The 19,061-nt window shown below is 56.8% G+C and overlaps 1 protein-coding gene across 1 annotated transcript in view; it reads left to right on the top strand.

Annotated features, from left to right (window-relative positions):
• The window catches only part of ARHGEF17 (Rho guanine nucleotide exchange factor 17), a 37,635-nt gene that overhangs the window by 4,709 nt on the left and 13,865 nt on the right, over window positions 1–19,061 (top strand). Inside the window, exon 2 of the mRNA XM_051608644.1 lies at window positions 18,258–18,335. Within this exon, the coding sequence (XP_051464604.1) occupies window positions 18,258–18,335 (78 nt within the window). The remainder of the gene's footprint in view (window positions 1–18,257; window positions 18,336–19,061) is intronic.

Genomic DNA, 19,061 nt, shown 5'->3' with positions numbered 1-19,061 from the left:
GTCCTAACGAAGCATCAAGGGTTATAATTAAGTGGGGTAAGGAGGAACCTCCTGTTGCTGAGGGCTGGTGGCACCTTAGGGACACTGACAGGTCCCCAAGGCAAGGCAGTGCACCCGGCGTCACTTCTTTTTAAAGAATGATCTCTTCCTAAATTATTAATATGTGAAGTTTATTTAAAGTATCATTTCCCTTCATCATTTATAAAGAGATATTTCTTGTTCCAGCAGCTCCCTGTGGTGCCTCAGGGACGGTGCCCACCCCATGATGGTCCTGCCGACCCCACACCCCGATACACCCCCTATGAACCTTTATAATCCCTTTGGGATCATTTTGGGTGGATTTTTACCTCTGGATGCACTGGGGAGAGGACATCTGTGGTGGTGTCTGCTAGCAGGTTCCCTCTGAAGGAGCCACCATCCCAACAGGGGGATGGCTACCAGCAGGTCCACCCTGGAGGAACCACCATCCCAACAAGGGATTGCCACCACCAGGTCCTCTCCAGCACTGGGCTCTGGCAACTGGGAGCCCAGTTTGGTCCGAGCATCACCTTGGGGACATGGGCCACCCCATGGGGCTGGACCCTGGGGATGCTGCTCCTCACCTTGCTTGAACCCACCAGCCCCGGCGAAGAGGGTGCGAATTTTCCCTTTTAAGGGCAAGGCTGCAGCTCTATCTTCAAATCTCTCTCCTGCCTTTGAATTTCTTTGTACTGCAGCCATAACGTAACTGAAACCAGGATTTTTATTTCCCTTTTTGATTTATTATACAGCCAAGCTGGGATGTTTTATTTCAGATGGCACCAGCTGGGGCTTGGCGGGGGGGAGAAGGGGGACCTGCAAGGGAGCTTCTTTAATTATAGGCAAGAGCGTCGAGGACCGGATATAACTTGGCACTGGGAGGACTGGGAGTGGAGAATGACGTGTTCCCTGACTGACCATGAAGAAATAAGCTTTATTTTTTATGTAGGTTTGTTGTTTTTTTCCCCCCCTCCCTCACTCAGTGGAGAGAGGGCTGGTGTTGCTAGGTCTGCCTGTGGAAGTGGTGATCACTGCCTGGGGATATTGGGGCTTTGGAACATCCATCCCATGTCACAGGGATGATCTTCGTGCCTGTCTCCAGCAGGCCATGCTGGGGAGGGATTAATACAGGGGTCTGGCAAGTGTGCAGCAGTGCTCCCCCAAAGTGTTCTCTTGGGGTTCAGCATCCCTGCAGCATCACCCTCCCAAGAAATTCTCCTGGGGTCCAGCGTCCCCACAGCATCATCCCCCCAGGGATGTTCTCCTGGGGTCTGGCATCCCTGCAACACCCTGCCCCCAAGATATTCTTATGGGATCCAGCATCCCTGCAGCATCTTCCCCCCAAGATATTATCCTGGGGTCCAGCATCTCTGCAGCATCATTCCCTCCAGATGTTCTCCTGGGGTCCCTCATCCCCGAGCATCATCCCCCCAAGATATTTTCCCCATAGTTTGGGGGTGGCTTTGGCAGAGGTGAGCTCTGCCACGCTGGCTGTTTGCTGGGTTAGCCGCCTGGCCTGTCCCTCCTGGGAGAGGTAACGTGCTGTTCTCCCTCAGCAGCAGGTCTGTTTGTCCTGGGTGCTTTCCAACCATCCTCCATGGGGCTGGAGTTGGCCAAGCCACCCTGGATGAAGGAGAGCTCCGTCACCCTGTGTCTGATGCTGGGCACGAGACTTTTCATTCCCCAGGAGCCCTTAGCAGCACGTCCCCCCTCTGAGGGCCATGGGAAGAGAGGATGCTGTCGAGAAAGCAAGAAAAAAACCCAAAACACTCAAAAAACCTCAAAGCAGAGAAGTTTTTCTGCCTCCCGTCCCATGCCCATCCCATGAGCCACTGGGATGGGCAGCACACGTGTGCACACCCACGCACACGCGTGTGCAGCAGCCCAGCACAGAGCAAGGGTGAACCTGGGGTGGATTTGGGGTGAATTTGGGGTCCATTTGCTGCTCGGTGAAGGGATGAGCAGGATGCCAGGCTGGTAACCCCTTGTGTCTTTCTTTTCCCTGTGGCCAAATCTAGCCGGGGCTGGAAAATGAGGTATGTTCCCTGCCATGCTCTGTTTGTTGACTTAGCAGCAGTCGGATTAAACAGGAAAATATTGATTTAAATATAGCACCTCACGGGAGCAGAGGAGTCGTGGGAACGTGGCCCCCAGTGCCCTGGCCACTGCCTTCCCCACCTGCTGCTCCCCGAGCGGGGCGACTGCACCCTGGAAGAGTCCTCAGGGATGGAGGGGGATCCTCCAGAGGGAAAAACTGGGCTCACCTTCCCAGGGACACTTGTGGTAAAGCCCCTCATCCCTCCTGAGCATCCTCCCTTCTTCCCAGCTCATCCTCCAGAAGCTCGTCCTCACTCCTGGGGACAGCTCGAGGGCTGGATGCCTGGCTGTGTATTCCTTGGCCAAAGTTTGGCATCTTTGGACCCGTTTATGCCTCCGTTCCCTTTCCATAAATCTCCCCAGGAACCAGGTTTTGGGTCACGACTGGGAGTTTTCTCTATTTTTCAGCCTTACTGGCAGTCTGTAATTAAAGCTGTTGTGGGGGGAGGATGAGGATGGATCCATCCTGGTTCTCCTTTCCTGCGCCGATGGTTTTGCCGGGTGTTTGTGCTCCGGGAAACACTGGGGTGGGGGGAAACTGAGGCACGCAGGCAGCCCCCCCTGCCCTTCAGAAGGAGGTGGGATGGAGCCAGGAGAAGCTGGCCAGCATCCTGGAGGACCCACAGGTGATGCCACCTACAGCATTTGCCCCTTCCCTGGTTCCAAAATCCCCTTGACTCTGCCCGGTTTTGCTCCTTCCCTGCCCTTAAATCTTCCTGGTTTTGCCCCTTCCCTTCCCCAGTGCCAAAATCCCCTTAAATCAGCCCATTTTTGCCCCTTTCCTGGTTCCAGCCTGCAGAGAGACCCATGGCCCTGTGTGGGTGCTGGGGTGCACATCCATGGAGAGGACCCTGGTCCAGGAGTGCACATTCAGGGGTGCTAGGAGAGGTCGGTGGTGCAGAGGAGTCCATGCAAGGGTGCACAGGGAGGACCCTGGTTCAGAGGTGTCCATGCAGGGGTGCACAGGGATGCCCCTGGTCCAGGAGTGCCCATGGAGATGTCCTTGGTGCAAGGGTGCACTGCAAGGGTGCACGGGGAGGACCCTGGTCCAAGGGGTGCACATACAGGGGTGCACAGAGAGGTCCCCGGTTTAGGGGTGGACACAAAAGGGTGCACAGGGAGGTCCCTGGTGCAGGGATGTCCATGCAAGGGTGCATGGACAGGTCCCTGGTTGCAGAAGTGTCTGTGTTGGGGTGCACAGGCAGGTCCCTGGCTGTGGGGTGCCCATGCAGGGGTCCAGAGAGATGTCCCTGGTGCCAGGGTGCACATGCAGAGCTGCATGGGGACATCTGGTGCTGGTGGGCACGTGGCAGAGCGCCCAAGGGTGCACCAGGAGATCCTGGGTCCTGTTGGCAGGTGCAGAGAGGAGATCTCCTGCCAAACCCAGCTGGGATGGAGGCTCAAAGCTTCCTGGGTCTTCTTGCTGTGGCATTTGTCCATCCTTACAAGGATGATGGGATTTTGAGCCTTTCTGGGATGTTTCCAAAGTGGGAAGTTTCCCGCAGATGCTGAAGCCTGCGTAGTGGGAGGGACTGGAGAGGTGAGGTCCCAAGGTGTCTTGCTGTGCCTTTGTTGCTGAGCTCCATCACCCATCTGGCATAGACAGGTCCCAGTGGGGCAGTTCCTGAAGTTTCAGAGCTGCAGCAGGGACTTCTCCTGACCTCAGGGTGGAGGAGGTGGTGCTGTCACATGAAGGGAAGGTGCAGCAGAGCAGCACGAGGGGTTGGTCAGTACAGAGTTTCTTCTATTCCTCTCAGGGTTTTCTCCTGAAAGGTGGGGGAGGAGACTCCCTTTCTTCCATCTGTCCATCCATTCATCCATCCATGCATCCACCCACCCATCTCTAGCCACCCATCTCCATCTATCCATCTCCACCCGTCTAGCTCCATTCATTTATCCATCTTCATCCATCCCTCTCCTTCTGCCTCCATCCATCCATCTCCACCCATCTGCATCCATCTTGCCCTGTCTCCATCCATCTCTGCCCATCTCCATCTACCCATTCCAACCATCCTCCTCCACCTATCTCCACCACCCATCCCCACCACCCATCCAAAACAACAGGCCCCACAAGCCATACAGCTGTGATTTTCAGAGCAGGCATGGTCCATCTTCCAAAACATCTCCTCTTGAAGGCATCAAGTCCATCTTGCACAGACAGAACCCACTAAACCAAAGACGTTCCCATTTCCACCGTGGTGTTTCTAGGCCAGGATGTGTCCGGAGAAGAAAAACCACCCACTTCCACCCCCTCTCCCTCAACATGGCTCTTTTTAAAGCTCTGATGGTTGGTCCCCATGGGGCTTCTTTCTCCAGGCTCCCTCGGTTTCCATGGAGAGGTTGGGTGAGGAATTTCAAAGGGAATGGCTCCAGTAAATGAACTCTTGGCTAAAAATAGTGTGTTTGCTTTTGGGTCTTTGGGAACTGTGTCTCGGCCAATGGGAGGGAGAAGGAAAATCAGCATCTGGGTAAAAATATTCCAGTAACTCGGGCTTTGTCCAGACTCCCGTCGGAGCTGCTGGGCTTCCGGGGGATGGGGAGGCTGGTCCCAGCCTGCCCAGTTCCTGCCCACACTGGTACCAGTTGCTCCGTGGCCACCGTTCCTGGTCGCAGATCTGGGTTGTCCCCAAGCTGTGTGTGTGTCCCCCCCCCTCCTTGGTACCTTATTTAAGTTGAATTCCTTTAATTTGAGGGTTGGAGGAGCTGATGGCAGGAACGTGTTGAGCTTGTGTGACTCCTGTCTCCTACCATGTCCCAGAGCCCCTGGGCATGTCCCTTTTTGGGAACCAGGGGATGGCCACCACCTCATTCCACCCCACCAGTGACATCCAAGACATCAATGAACACCACTAGGACATCTCCACCTGGATGTACTGGGGAGAGGACATCTGTGGTGGTGTCTGGTACTGGGTTCCCTCTGAAGAGCCACCATCCCAACAGGGGGATGGCTACCAGCAGGTCCACCCTGGAGGAACCACCATTCCAACAAGGGATTGCCACCACCAGGTCCTCTCTGGAGAAGCCACCATCCCAATGAGGGACAGCCACCACCAGGTCCCCCTGTGGAGGAACCACCATCCTGATGTGGGATTGCCACCACCAGGTCATCCCTGGGGGAGTCACTCTTCCAACATGGGGATGCCCACCGCCAGCTCCACCCCCCCTGGAGGACTCACCATCCCAATGGGCAAACAGCCACCACCGGGTCCCACCTGGAGGAGTCACCATCCTGACATGAAGATTGCCACCTCTGGAGGAGTCACTGCCCTAACATGGGAACATCCACCACCTGGTCCCCTCTGAAGGAGCCACCATCCCGATGTGGGGACATCAGCATCTCCACACGCTTCCTGGGGCTGGAGAACATTTCCTTGGTGCTGCCTTGGAGCTGCTATTTGTGACCGCCCGTTCCCGAGCCCTCTGGTACTCTCCAAAAAAAACAAGAAGGGAGTTGTTTGCATGGGAAGATTGGCATCTCCAAGCCCAGGATATGGTTTCCTGCTTTTTTTAGCTGGAGTGGGAGCAGATTCGTTGGCCTGCCCTGATTTGGCATCTTTCTTCTTGCTTTTTTTCCCTGTTTTGTTTTGGAAGGGTTTCATCCTGACCCCTGGACAGAAACGCCGTCACTAGCGGTAGGGGCTCAATTTTTGGTCCATTTTTAGGTTTTTGGTGGTCCCAAACCCCAGTGAGGTGGGATGTAGGTGGCTCAGCACCTCGGTAAGCAGAGAGGGGACTCGTCCCTTGGCCACCCGAACCTGGCACAGGTCAGTAGATACCAAAATGCCCTGTTTTTTTCTTCACGCCCACCCTGGGGTGTCACCATGACAATGAGGTGGCAGGGAAGGTGTCACACCTCGTGCTTTGCTGTGAGGTGATGTGAGATGTGGGTGTTCCTGGTGAGGTGTGTCCCCCCCCTCCACTGGCTCCCTGCCCACCCCAGTTGCAGCTGTGCTGGGCAAGGGGACCCGCTGAGTCTGTGGGGCTGGGTGCCCGTGGGGCATCAGAGAAGCTGGTGTGGGCATGGAGGGGGTCTTCTCCTGGTGGTTGCACCCAGGCTGCTGCCAAGGGTATGGATCTGGGGTTAGGAGTGGAGGGGAGCATGAGAAGGGCTGGGTCAAGGGCATGGTGTGGACTCTTTGGGACTCCTGGCTCCAGAATGTCCATCAGCTCCAGGGTGTCCATGGACTCCTGGTACCTGCTGGCTCCTGGGTGCCCATCAGGTCGTGGGTGCCTGTCATCTTGTCATGCATGTGGACTCATGGGTGTCCATGGACTCCCACCTGGGATGGATCCTGGGGATCCATCAGCTCCTGCATCCCCATACACTCTTGGTGCCCATTGGCTTCTGAGTACCCCTGAACTCCTGGTATCTATTGGATCCTGGGCATCTGTCAGCTCCTGGGTGCTCATGGGATGCCCGTTTGCTTCTGGGTGCCCGTGGACTCCTGAGTGCCTGCTGGCTCCTGGGTCCCCATCAGCTCCTGGGTGCCCTTTGGCTCTTGGATGCCCCTTGGCTCCTGACCCCCATCAGCTCCTGCGTGCCAATCACCTCCTAGTGCCCAGTGGCTCCTGCTGTGAATTGGCTCCCTCGTGCCCGTCCTGATACCCATTGTCTCTTGGTGCCCATCAGCTCCTGGCACTCATTGACTCTTGGTGCCCAGTGACTCCTGGTGCCCATCAGCTCCTGACCCTATTGGCTCCTGGTGCCCATTGGCTCCTGGTCCTCATTGGCTCCTGGTGGCCAGCAGCTCATGGCCCCCAGCAGCTCCTAGATGCCCATCAACTCCTGTTGCCCATGGATCTTGGTGCCTATCAGCTCCTGGTGCCCATCACACCCCTGAGTGCCAGACCAGCCCCCTCCTGGGTACCCCGAATTTGCTTGCCCCACCTCCCCTGGCTCCACACCCTATGCCACCAGGCACCCAGGGCACCTCCTACCCACATATCCCAGGCTGGCACCCAGTGGTGATGCCAAGAGGTGCCAACATCACCCACCTTTCTCCTCCCTGGCTTCCCTCTCCCCACATAACTCCAGGGGAAGGATGCAGGATGCGGAGGACACCGGTGGGGGATCCCAGGACGTTGGTGAGATCAGGGGGTTGCAGGGCGAAGTGGAGAAGGAGGTGGAGGAGCAGGGGGTGGGGGAGAGGAGATGGTGGCTGAGCTCAGCATCTGGAAGGAGCCGCCGCGCTCTTGGGCCGCCGCCTGATGCCGAAAACCGGAGGCCAAAAAAACCAATCCCTTCCATATTTGGTGAAAGCTGCTCCGGGGCTCGGGAAAAGCTGGAGGACACCGGGGGCCTGGGAAGCCACCCCCACCCCACTGTGTCCCTGCCCCCTGCGTTGTGCCCTGGGGCCACCGCTGCACTGAGTTTTGGGAGGGCTCTGCAAATCAGCTGGGGGGGGGGGGGGTGAGGGGGTGTAGGTTGGGACGGGCATCACAGATGGGGTGGGAGGGGACATGGGGTGTTGGGCGCCCATGGAGCGGGGGCTACCCTGAGATGAGACCTGGCGCCTCGTTTTTCTGGGGGGGGGGGGGGAGACACACACAATGACACCCCCTCCTACCCCAGTGATGCAAACCCTGGTTTCAAGTGGAAATCCCGTGGGGAAAACCCCCGGGGACACCCGCTGAGGGTGAATTTTTCTGGCTTCAGGAAAACCAGGTTCCCGCCGTCTCCCCGTCCCTCCGGCACCGCTGCTCCCCGGGGTGCCCAGCGTCCTTCCAGCCCTGGAAAGGTTCTTCTTTCTGAAAAAAAAGTTATTCTGACTCCTTCGTTATTTATTTGTTTGTTTTCTATTTATTCCTGGCTTCTTCTCACACTTCAAAAGAAGAGTCCCAGCCAGGCCGTGTCCTCCTGGGATGAATCAGGGCGGCCAGAAAGAGAGAAGAGCCGAATTCTCGGCTCATCCGTTTGGGTTTGAAGCCCTTCTCCTCCTCCTCTTCCTCCTCCTCTTCCTCCTCCTCTTCCTCCCTATCCCAGAGGCAGTTGTGCTGCTGAGTTTCTCCACGTGAGCATCCCTGAACAATCCAAGGCTCCTCCATGAGCTGGGAGCCTGGGAAAAACCACGGCAGAGGGAAAAGCAAACAACTCCAGCTCCAGGGCTGGGAATATTCTTAGTAACCAAAGCGGAGCTGAACCAGAGTTGCTGATTTATGCTCTGATTTCCTTCTGAGAAGTTCCACTTTGATTGAGGGGTTTGGAGTTTTCTTCCCAGTGGGAGAAGAGTGATGGGCTGGGCAAGGGGTGCAGCCCCTCTTATGATGCTCGGGCATGGCCCCTCTTCGGCAGCTCAGGTCCTCATGTTCCCTTGGGATGTGGAGGGTGGTTTCCCCAGGACACAGGAGCTGATGGTCCCAAGGGCTGGAGGTGGCTGGTACCCCAGGGTGGGATGATGCATTCAGGAATGAGGAGACTGGGAGCAGGGATGGAGGTGGTTGGTATCCAGGGGTGGGGTGACATGGTCCAGGCAGGAGATGACTGGTGCCTAGGGATGGCAGTGAGTGGTCCCCAGGAATGGGATTACGTGGTCCAGGAAGGAGGTGGCTGGTGTGCAGGGATGATAATTGGTGCCTAGGGATGGGGTAACTGGTATCTGGGGATGGAGGTGGCTGGTGCCCAGGGATGGAGGTGGCTGGTACCCAGGGATGGTCATGGCTGGTACCCAGGGATGGAGGTGGATGGTACTAGTGATGGTGGTGACTGGTAACAGGGATGGAAGTGACTGGTACCATGGATGGGGTGACTGGTACCTAGGAGCAGAGTGACGTGCCCATGGATGCAGTGACTGGTACTCAGGAGTGGGGAGGACTATCACCAGGAATGGGGTGGCTTGTACTAGGGTTGGGGGTTACTGGTGCCCAGGGATGGTCCATGGGGTTGAGGTGACATGTATTCAGGGATGGCAGTGACTGGTCCCAGGGATGGAGGTCAGTGGTGGGAGGGATGGAGGTGACTGGTACCCAGGAATGCCAAGGACTGGCAGCCAGGGATGGCAGTAGCTGGGATCCAAGGTCCTTCCCTGTCTGGTGGCTGCTGTCCCTCACCCCTGTGGCACAGAGCTGTGGGGACAATATGGCAGAGCATTATTTATCCCGAGACAAAAGTTGGATGGGTTTAAATGAAAGCTCTGCACAGCCCAGGCAAACTTCCTGCTTAACAGCATCCCCAGAGGAGAGAAGGGGATTTTTTCCAAGTGATTTTCCTGCCAGAAACCAAGCAATTGAGGAAATACAGGATTGGATGTAACAGTGTCACCCAGTGCTTTGGGTGACAGTGCCAGCCAGAGGCTTTTCCAGCTGTGTGAGCAAGTTTGATGTGTGGGGATGATGTGGAGCTGTTTGCTCATCACGTTGGGATGGATGGAACTGGGTCCAGTTTTGTTCCCAAGCCTTTTTTTTTTTTTTTTCCCCCAGGCTTTTGGTAGAAATAAAGCCAAAGGACTTTTAAATGGTTAACTTTGGGACTTCACTGTGCACTGCAGGCTCCCTGGGGCAGGGGACTGTCCCCATGGGCCAGTGCCTCCCACTATGTCCCAGCTCCCTCTAGTGGGATCTACCCTGGGAAGAAACATCTAGGAAAGTAAAAGGTGCAGAAAATCCCAGTTTCTCCCAAACTGGGAATAGGAGTTTCAAGGAGGTGCCGAGATTTAGGCTGCTCTGAGCACAACCCTACTACAAGACCCTGGAGAATCCCATCCCAGGAGTGCAGCACGTTGGGAGCCAGCAGCAGGGACAAGCCCTAACAGGGAAAAACACAATTTGTATTTATTTATTCTTAAGGTTTTGGCACATTTTGGAGGGGTGGGAATAATTTTGCTCCTCCCTCGGCAGCTGCCGGAAGGATGAGCTGGGAAGGCCCCAGGCAGCAAATCCCATTCCCAAAATAGTCCAAAACAGTCCAGATTTTTCCCAAAGCCGTATTTTTATATTTTTTTTTTTGGCCCCCAAGTGTGGTTTTGGGGTCCAAATCCCTGCTCCAGCTCACCCAGGGCATGGCTGAGCCCTGGCACAACTCGTTACACTTCTGACCTCTGAGGAACGTGGCGTGTTGCTGATCCAGGAAGGGAATTTTGGGGTGAAATGGCATCTCCAGGGATACAGAGATTCCCCCTCCCATGGGATGTGGCTTTGGCATCCCAGCTGGGTGGTGACAGCACGTGTGACACCCGCCTGCACGTCCCTGGCTTCAGCGACCCAGTTCCTGCAGGATTTGGGGGGGTAGGATCCTTGGAGTGGCTGCCAGTGGCATCATGACATGCACTGATGTGTGCACGGTCTCAGCTCGGGCTCAAGGGCCGGAGGTTGCTGTGAGAGCTGGGATTCCTCATGGATATCCCATCAAACCTCGTTTTTATTTTAAGAAAGGAAGTTTTTAGGACTTTGATGCCTCAAATCCAGATTTGCACCTGGAAAATAAAAACAGAGCAGCCAAGGAGAGCTCCTGTCCTTTGGTGAGAGGCCAGGCAGGATGGGGGGGGGGTTGTATTTCCAATTCCAGAGGGAAAAGCTGTGGGAAAAGCCCCTCTCTGAGCCCCCATCCCAGTTTTGGGATGCTACCCCAAACCCCAGTGCCGGGGGATTTGGGTTTTCGGGCATCCCTGTGACACTTCAGAAGCCTTTGGGATGGAGGATGAACCTCTTGGCTCCATCCCAAGGGATCAGGATGCTTTTCCCAAGAGGATTTGGGTGGGTTTGGGTTTGTTTTGGTTGTTTTTTCTTTCGGGGGAGGAGGGAGGAAACACCCAGGTCGCAATAAAAAAAAAACAAAACAACAAAAAACCAAGAAGTCTGGTCCGAAAGGAAACCTAAAGGTGTTTACAAAGAGCCAAGCTGCTAAAAATAACTGGCTCGATATTTTAGACATCCCTAAAAATAGGCAGTGCTGTTGGAATGGCCAAACACTCCCAGGAATTTCCTGTGGGCTGCGGGCCGCGCGCAGGGGGGTCCGGGCTCGGCGACCGGCATCGCTTCTTTCCTGGGTGCTGGGGAGATAACCTCTGGTGGGCCCCTCCTTGCACAGCAGGACCCAGGCCTGGCTCCTTCCCCCCTAATCCAGGAAAACTGGGTTTAACCCTTCTCCATCCACGCTTCCTCCTGGATAAGATCCCCAAGAGGTTGCGTTGATTCGAGAGGGGGTTTTTAAAGCGTCGGGTGGGAAGCTCAGCCCTCGGTAGTAGACACTGGAGAATCTCCTCACGCCAGTTAATTGAAGGGAGTGTTGTGGGGTTTGGTCTTTTTTTTTTTTCTGGTGATGTGGGAAGGAGGCTCTGCAGATGGAGGGGAGGGATCCCAAGGCTGGGATGAGAGATCCCGTGGGAGGGCTGGAGGGTGTTGCTGCAGCCGGAGAGGCCGGGTCGGCGTCGCAGCGTCACCGCGCCGCGCCGGCGGAAAAACCAGTGGGGCAGGGATTGACACAGGAATGGGGCTGGGATCGCCTCAGGAGTGGGTTTGGGATTGCAACCTGGATGGATCTGGAATCGTCATGCAGATGGACCCCAGGCTGCAGCCCTGGTGGGGCTGGGGTTGCAACAGGAATGGGGCTGGGGTTGCAACGGGAATGGGGCTGGGGTTGCAATGGGAATGGGGCTGGGGTTGCAACGGGAATGGGGCTGGGGTTGCAACAGGAATGGGGCTGGGATTGAAACAGGAATGGGTCTGGGGTTGCAACAGGAATGGGGCTGGGGTTGCAATGGGAATGGGGCTGGGGTTGCAACAGGAATGGGGCTGGGGTTGCAACAGGAATACTTTTGGGATTGCAACCTGGATGGATCTGGAATCGTAATGCAGATGGACCCCAGGCTGCAGCAGGAATGGGGCTGGGGTTGCAACAGGAATGGAGCTGGGGTTGCAACGGGAATGGGGCTGGGATTGCAACAGGAATGGGGCTGGGATTGAAACAGGAATGGATCTTGGGTTGCAACAGGAATACTTTTGGGATTGCAACCTGGATGGATCTGGAATCGTAATGCAGATGGACCCCAGGCTGCAGCAGGAATGGGGCTGGGGTTGCAACGGGAATGGGGCTGGGGTTGCAACAGGAATGGGTCTGGGGTTGCAACAGGAATGGGGCTGGGGTTGCAACAGGAATACTTTTGGGATTGCAACCTGGATGGATCTGGAATCGTAATGCAGATGGACCCCAGGCTGCAGCCCTGGTGGGGCTGGGGTTGCAACGGGAATGGGCCTGGGGTTGCAACAGGAATGGGGCTGGGGTTGCAACGGGAATGGGGCTGGGGTTGCAACAGGAATGGGTCTGGGGTTCCAACGGGACTGGGGCTGGGATTGAAACAGGAATGGATCTTGGGTTGCAACAGGAATACTTTTGGGATTGCAACCTGGACGGATCTGGGATTGCAGTGCAGGTGGACTCAGGGCTGCAGCCCTGGTGGATCAGGGATTGCAGCAAAAAGGGGTTTGGGGCTGCAACCTGCATGGATTCAGGATTGAAATAGGAATGGGTTTGGGATTGCAATCTGCATGGATTCAGGATTCAAATAGGAATGGGTTTGGGACTGCAATCTGCATGGATTCAGGATTCAAATAGGAATGGGTTTGGGACTGCAATCTGCATGGATTCAGGATTCAAATAGGAATGGGTTTGGGATTGCAACCTGCATGGATTCAGGATTCAAATAGGAATGGGTTTGGGATTGCAGCCCGGGTGGATCTGGGATTGCAACATTTGGGATTGCAACCTGGATGGATCTGGGATTGCAATGCAGATGGACCCAGGGCTGCAGCCCTGATGGATCTGGGATTGCAACAGAAAAGGGTTTGGGGCTGCAAACTGCATGGATTCAGGATTGAAATAGGAATGGGTTTGGGATTGCAGCCCAGATGGATGTGGGATTGCCATGCAGATGGACCCAAGGCTGCAGCCCTGATGGATCTGGGATTGCAACACTGGGGACTGCAACCTGGATGGGTCCGGAATTGCCACAGGAATGGGTTTGGAATTGCAACCCAGATGGGCCTGAGATGACAACCCAGATGGGTCTAGAATTGCAGTGCAGATGTGCCCGGGGTTGCAGCCCACGTGGGCCCAGGATTGCAACCCAAATTGGTCTGGGATTGCACCACAGATAGGCCTGGGTTTGCAGCCCAAAATGGGTCTGGGGCTTGAATCCAAATGGACCTGGGTTTGCAACCCAGTTGACTCTGGGATTAGAACCCAGGTTGGGTCTGGGATTAGAACCCAGTCGGCTGTGGGATTGCAGCAGAAAGGAGTGTGGGATTGCAGCCTGAATAAAACAGGGATTACAGCAGAAATGAGTTTGGGATTGGATCCCAGAAGAGCCCAGGATTGCAACGCAGATGGGTCTGGGATTGCAACACAGATGAGCCTGGGATTGCAACCTAAATGGGTCTGGAATTGCAAAGCAGATGGGCCCAAGGTTGCAGCCTGTGTGGGTCTGGGATTGCAACAGGAATGGGTCTGGAATTGGATCCCCGAAGACCTCAAAACTGCAACCCAGATGGGACCGGGATTGCAACCCAAACGCATCTGGGATTGCAACCCAAAAAAGTCCAGAACTACGAACCAGGCAGGCCCAGGATTGCAACAGAAACGGGTCTGGGATGACCGCGGTGCTGCAGAAGGAGCCGCTGCGAGCAGCCTCATTAACCCTAATGAATGCTATTAACTGTGCCGCGTGCACAGCAGGCACCCATCGTGCCCCCGCTGGGTGCTGCGGGTCCTTCATCCCTGCTCCCAGTGCTGGGGTGTGTATTTGAGGCTGCTGCAACTCCCCTCTCATTATATACACTGAGTTGGCCGTTCTCTGTCGTGCACCCCGGGAAGAGGGTCGGGGTGGGGGGGGGGGTCGGGATGGGTGCATCCCGGGCCCCCCTCCCCGGGGTGGGATGCTCATCACCCTCATTACCAAGAGGAAATGTACTGGCTGCAATGGGAGGACGCAGCCCTGTTGCACGCCGTTGCCGCGGCAACAGGGCGAGCGGCTAATTAGATTTAATTAAGGACGCAGGGAGGGGAGCGCGTTACGCGCGGATCCGGGCAGGGTGCATCACCCTGCGAAGCCGGGATGTGGGTGCTGGAGGGTGGGGGAAGAGACGTGAAGGGGAGAGGGACACCTTTGCTGCGTGCCTCTTTGCAAAAAAAAGAACACCGAGGAGGGAGGAGACTGACCGAGCCTGGAGACCCCAAAGCTGCCCAGCACCCCGACCTCAGCGCCCCAAAAATAAATCCCACGCCCCCCCACCAAACAAAACAAAAAAAAAAAAAAGAGAGACTCAACAGCGCCAGGCAGAACCTCTTCCCCCAGCATCTCCAACCCCCTCCTCTCCCCAGCAGGATCCTGCGGCTCCGGGTTGTGTGGGCACCGGGCTCTGCCTCCTTCTCCCATCCCCTCGGAAGCAGCCGGGGCCGGGGACCCGCGGACGCAGGCGCAGGGATCCCGCAGCCTCTGGGCGGGAGGGCTCCAGCCCTCCGCTTTCATTTATTTGTGGTTTTTTTTATTTCTTCTTATTTCTTTTTTGATCCATCTCCCATCTCTCTCTACCCACCTCATCTCCGCACCCGGGGCGGCACGTTCCCGCTGGAAAACCGGACCCGTTCCCCTCTTCCCTCCCCCCCGGGACCCGCATGCTGCAGATGGTGAGGACTCTGGCGCAGTTCACCATCGCGCTGGAGGACATGAGGGACGTCGGGGACGGCATCGACGCCGCCTTGGCCGCCTCCGGGCTCGGCGGGGCAGCCGAGGAGCTGCCCGAGAAGGGCAACCGCGGGGGTCCCGAGGTGATGGGAAAGGGGGATGGAAGGGGGGGGGGTGTGTGGGGGAGAAGGGGGGTTTGGGGAGAGAGTGGGGGGGGAGATGGGGTGGGGGAGGTTATAAAGGGGGGGGGGGGGGAATGCGCAGGGGTGCGTCATGTTTGGCCACGTGTGCGCCCGGAGCTGCGGGGGCTGCCTCGCGGTTGCCGCTGGCAACGCTGCCTCCATCCTCATCCTCATCCCGCCGCTCGTCCCTTCCCGGGGTTCTCTGCGTGATGGGGAGAGGGGGATGATGATCCCACCCTCTCCGAGTTGGTTTTGGTTTTATTTGGGGGGGGGGGGGTTGGAGCCATTGCTGCCATCCCCCCACCCCCACCCCCCCCCCCTTCCTTCCCCGCTTTCCCCATCCCCAGGGCTGATTTACAGCTCCGAGGCGGGGGCTGTTGGGGAAATTCCCTGATTCCCATGGTTGAGGGGGGGGGAGTGCTGATCCCGAAGGTGCTGAGCACCTCGGGAGAGACAGGATGAAGCCGGGATCAGGTGTGTGTGGGGGGGGTGTCCCTAGGGAGAGCGGATGGAGGCTGAGGAAACCTCATCCCTGTAGGAGGGGCAGTTTTACTGGGCTGGGGGGGATGCAGCAGGTGCATCCTGCCCGCCCCGGGTACCTCTGCACCCCGTGTTGCCCCCAGCTCCTGCTCATCCCAGTGGGAATTTCCCCACCACCACCACCACCCACCCATGCCAAGGGCTGGGCCTCATCCTGCACCTCCCCAGCTGGTGCTGAGGTGTGGGGTGCTGAGCCCTTTTGGGTCAGCCAGCCCTTGGATCTGGGAGCCGGGACAGGGCCAGAAAATTCTGGGAGCATCACAGCGAGGTGGGGAACTACAGGATGTGCAAAGGTTGGGGAAACTGAGGCAGGGTGGGGGGGGGGTGGGGGGGGGAGTCAGGTGCTCTGCACCCCTGCAGCTCATCCTCTGGTGGGTGCTTTTCAGCCCATCATTACAACAAATGAATCCAGCGGAGTGTGGGTAAAGATGAGGCTGTAATGAAGAGGGGAGGTCTCAGCTGGTGTCCCCAAGGACATCAAGGTGGTTTGGGGGAGGCAGATCTCCGGGGGGGGGGGCTTTGACCCGTCACCACAATATTTGGCTCCAAACAGTTTCCTCCTTCCTTGGCTGATACTGGCTTGGTGGGTGAGTGGGGAAACTGAGGCACGGCTCTGTTCTCAAGCACCGCACGGGATCTAGCCAGGATCCCTCCTCATTGCTCCTTGGAGACCACCCAGGAGGTGGTGGCCTCCATCCGTGGTGGGGATGGTTGTGTTAAGACTTCCTGCAGTGGTTGCAGAGCAACTTGGTGGCAGTCGTGACCCCACCATCTGGGGGGCACAGCCCCGTGTGGCCAGGGGACACTGGCTTATTCCACAAGGAGTTGGGGTACACGCAGGTCTGGTGGGTCCACCAGCCCTGTGGCGGGAGCAGGTCAGGGGAACCTGATCCAAACATGCTCTGGTGGCCCAGTGGGACATCCCTGCACCCAGGGCCGTTGGTGGCTTCCCTGCACCCAGGGCTGGGTGAGTGTCTGAGCACCCTGGACCTTTGGAAGGTCCTTGTCCACATGGACTTTGGAGTATCTCTTCACCTACAGCACTCAGGGTGCCCCTCCACCCATGGCCTTTGGGGTGTCTCCATTAATGGGACACTTTGAGTGTCTCTGTCCCCAGGTTCACTGGAGTATCTCCACACCTGGGACCTTTGGGACATCACTGTACCCATGGCCTTAGGGGTATCCAAATCTCCAGGGAATTTGGGGTGTCCCTGCACCCAAAGCTTTGAGTGTCTCTGCACCTGGGGCCTTTGGACAGTCTCCACAGACAGGACCATTGCAATGTCTCCATACCCAGCACCTTGGAACATCTCCTTTCCCAGGGAGAGTCTTTTGCATCCAAAACTTCTGGGGCTTCTCACGCCCAGGACACTTGGAGCAGCACCTCCACAACCAAAACTTCTGGAGCATCTCTGTACCCACCATCCTTGGAGCATCTTTGCACCAACAAATGTTGGGCCTTCTCACAGCCAGGGCCTTTGGAGAACCACCACACCCAAAACTTTCGGGGTATCACTGCACCCAGGTTGTCCCTGGAGCTTCTTGGCACCAAAACATTTGAGGACCAAGAGCCTCTGGGTTGTCCCTGCACCCAAAATACTCGGGGTGTCTCATGCCCAGGCCCTTTGGATCATCTCCACACCCAACAATTTTGGGGTATCTCTGAACCCAAGGTCCTAAGAGCATCTCTACACCCAGAACTTTTGGGGTGTCATTTCACCCAGGTTCTCTGGGCCATCTCTCCACCCAAATCTTTTGAGGTGTCATTGCATGCAGGGTCTCTGGAGCATCTCTCCATCCAAAACTTTTGGGTTTTGCACCCAGGGTCACCAGAGCTTCTCTACACCCAAAACTTTTGGGGTGTCCCTGCACCCAGGATCTCTGGAGCTTCTCAACACCCAAATCTTTTGGGGTGTCATTGCACCTAGGATCTCTGGAGCTTCTCAACACCCAAATCTTTTGGGGTGTCATTGCACCTAGGATCTCTGGAGCTTCTCAACACCCAAATCTTTGGGGGTGTCATTGCACCTAGGATCTCTGGAGCTTCTCAACACCCAAATCTTTGGGGGTGTCATTGCACCTAGGATCTCTGGAGCTTCTCAACACCCAAATCTTTGGGGGTGTCATTGCACCTAGGATCTCTGGAGCTTCTCAACACCCAAATCTTTGGGGGTGTCATTGCACCTAGGGTCACCAGAGCTTCTCTGCAACCAAATCTTGGGGGAGCGTCATTGCACCCAGGATCTCTGGAGCTTCTCAACGCCCAAAACTTTTGGGGTGTCCCACTCTCTGGAGCATCTCACCTCCAGGCTGAGCTGCAGGGGTGACCCCCCAGGTGCTGCATGTCTCCAAGCCCCCCCCCAAGCCAACAAACCCCTGCTTCCCAAGCCTCCCAACCCACCTCCTCCCCCCAACCCCTCCCGTGGGGCCACAGCCCAGGGCCGGGGTGCCCGGGGGTGCCGGGCGGGAGGCGAATTCCTACGGGACGTCTGGGAGAGGAGCTGGAGGAGAGACAGAGGGTGCTGGGACCGACCCATGTAGGGCTGTGAGAGCCAGGGCGGGTTCCTGACGCGGCCGTGGAGGAAACCAGGCGCTCGGTGTCATGTACTTCCTAATCCTCCCGGATTCCTCCATCGGGCTGGAGAGGGAGCGGAGAGAAGCTGGAGACCAGCCGGGCTCTTCGGGTGTCCGGGCTCCTGGTTGAGCCCCTACCAGCGTGTGGTAGCTCCTCTCCATCGTGTCACCCCAAAAGTCATCTTGTTGGTTTGGTTTGTGTTTTTGTGTTTTTTTCCCCCCACCCGGGCAGGACATGAGGAAACACGTCATCATGACGCTGCTGGACACGGAGCAGTCCTACGTGGAGTCCTTGCGCACCTTGATGCAGGTAAGGTGGCAGGGCTGGGGTGGTGGCACCCCAAAACACGTCGCGGGGTGGCTGTCCCTTGCTTTGTCACCATCCCTGGGACCCCAAGTCAGGCCCTGAGCTGCGGGTGCTCCACCAGCACCGACGTGGCCTGGGGATGGGTGGCAGTGGGGACGTTGGGGACAGCAGGGGTGGGTGGTGGGAGCACTGTGACAATAGGGTCAAGAACGGGGTTGTTGGTGTCATCTCTGCCCCCCCAAAATCGAGCCCATAATGTTCCCGGTGGGTTGTCACCTGGTGGGTGTCATGGCCCCTTCCCATTCTTGCCCACCCCCCCCCCAAAAAGCTCCTCCTCACCTTCATAGAATCATCAGATATATGGGGTTGGAAGGGGCCTTTAAAGGTCATCTAGTCCAGCCCCCCTGCAGGGGTGCTAGTGCACCCCATCTCCTGGGCTGTTGCTGATGGCCATCCCATGGTGGGAGACCCCTTCCACCTCCCATTCCCATGTCCCCCCGTTTTCTGCTCAGTGTCATCACCTGCAGTCACAGTCCAAGGGGTTTTCTCACTCTTTTTTTCCCACTGAGCTGGTTCCAGCCCCCCGGGGAGTTCCCTGGCCTAAGGGTCCACCCCACATTTCAGATGTTAATGAAGGTGTTTCAGAAGGTTAATGGTGGTCAACGCCCTGGAGAGTAGGTCACAAACTGACGTAGGTGTGGGTTGTCCAGCCGCATTGCTGCTGGTGGA

The sequence above is a fragment of the Apus apus genome, chromosome 1, assembly GCF_020740795.1.
Source record: "Apus apus isolate bApuApu2 chromosome 1, bApuApu2.pri.cur, whole genome shotgun sequence".
NCBI classification, from domain to species: Eukaryota; Metazoa; Chordata; class Aves; order Apodiformes; family Apodidae; genus Apus; species Apus apus.
Note: the sequence above shows the minus strand (reverse complement) of the source record. Positions and strands in the feature narration are given on the sequence as shown.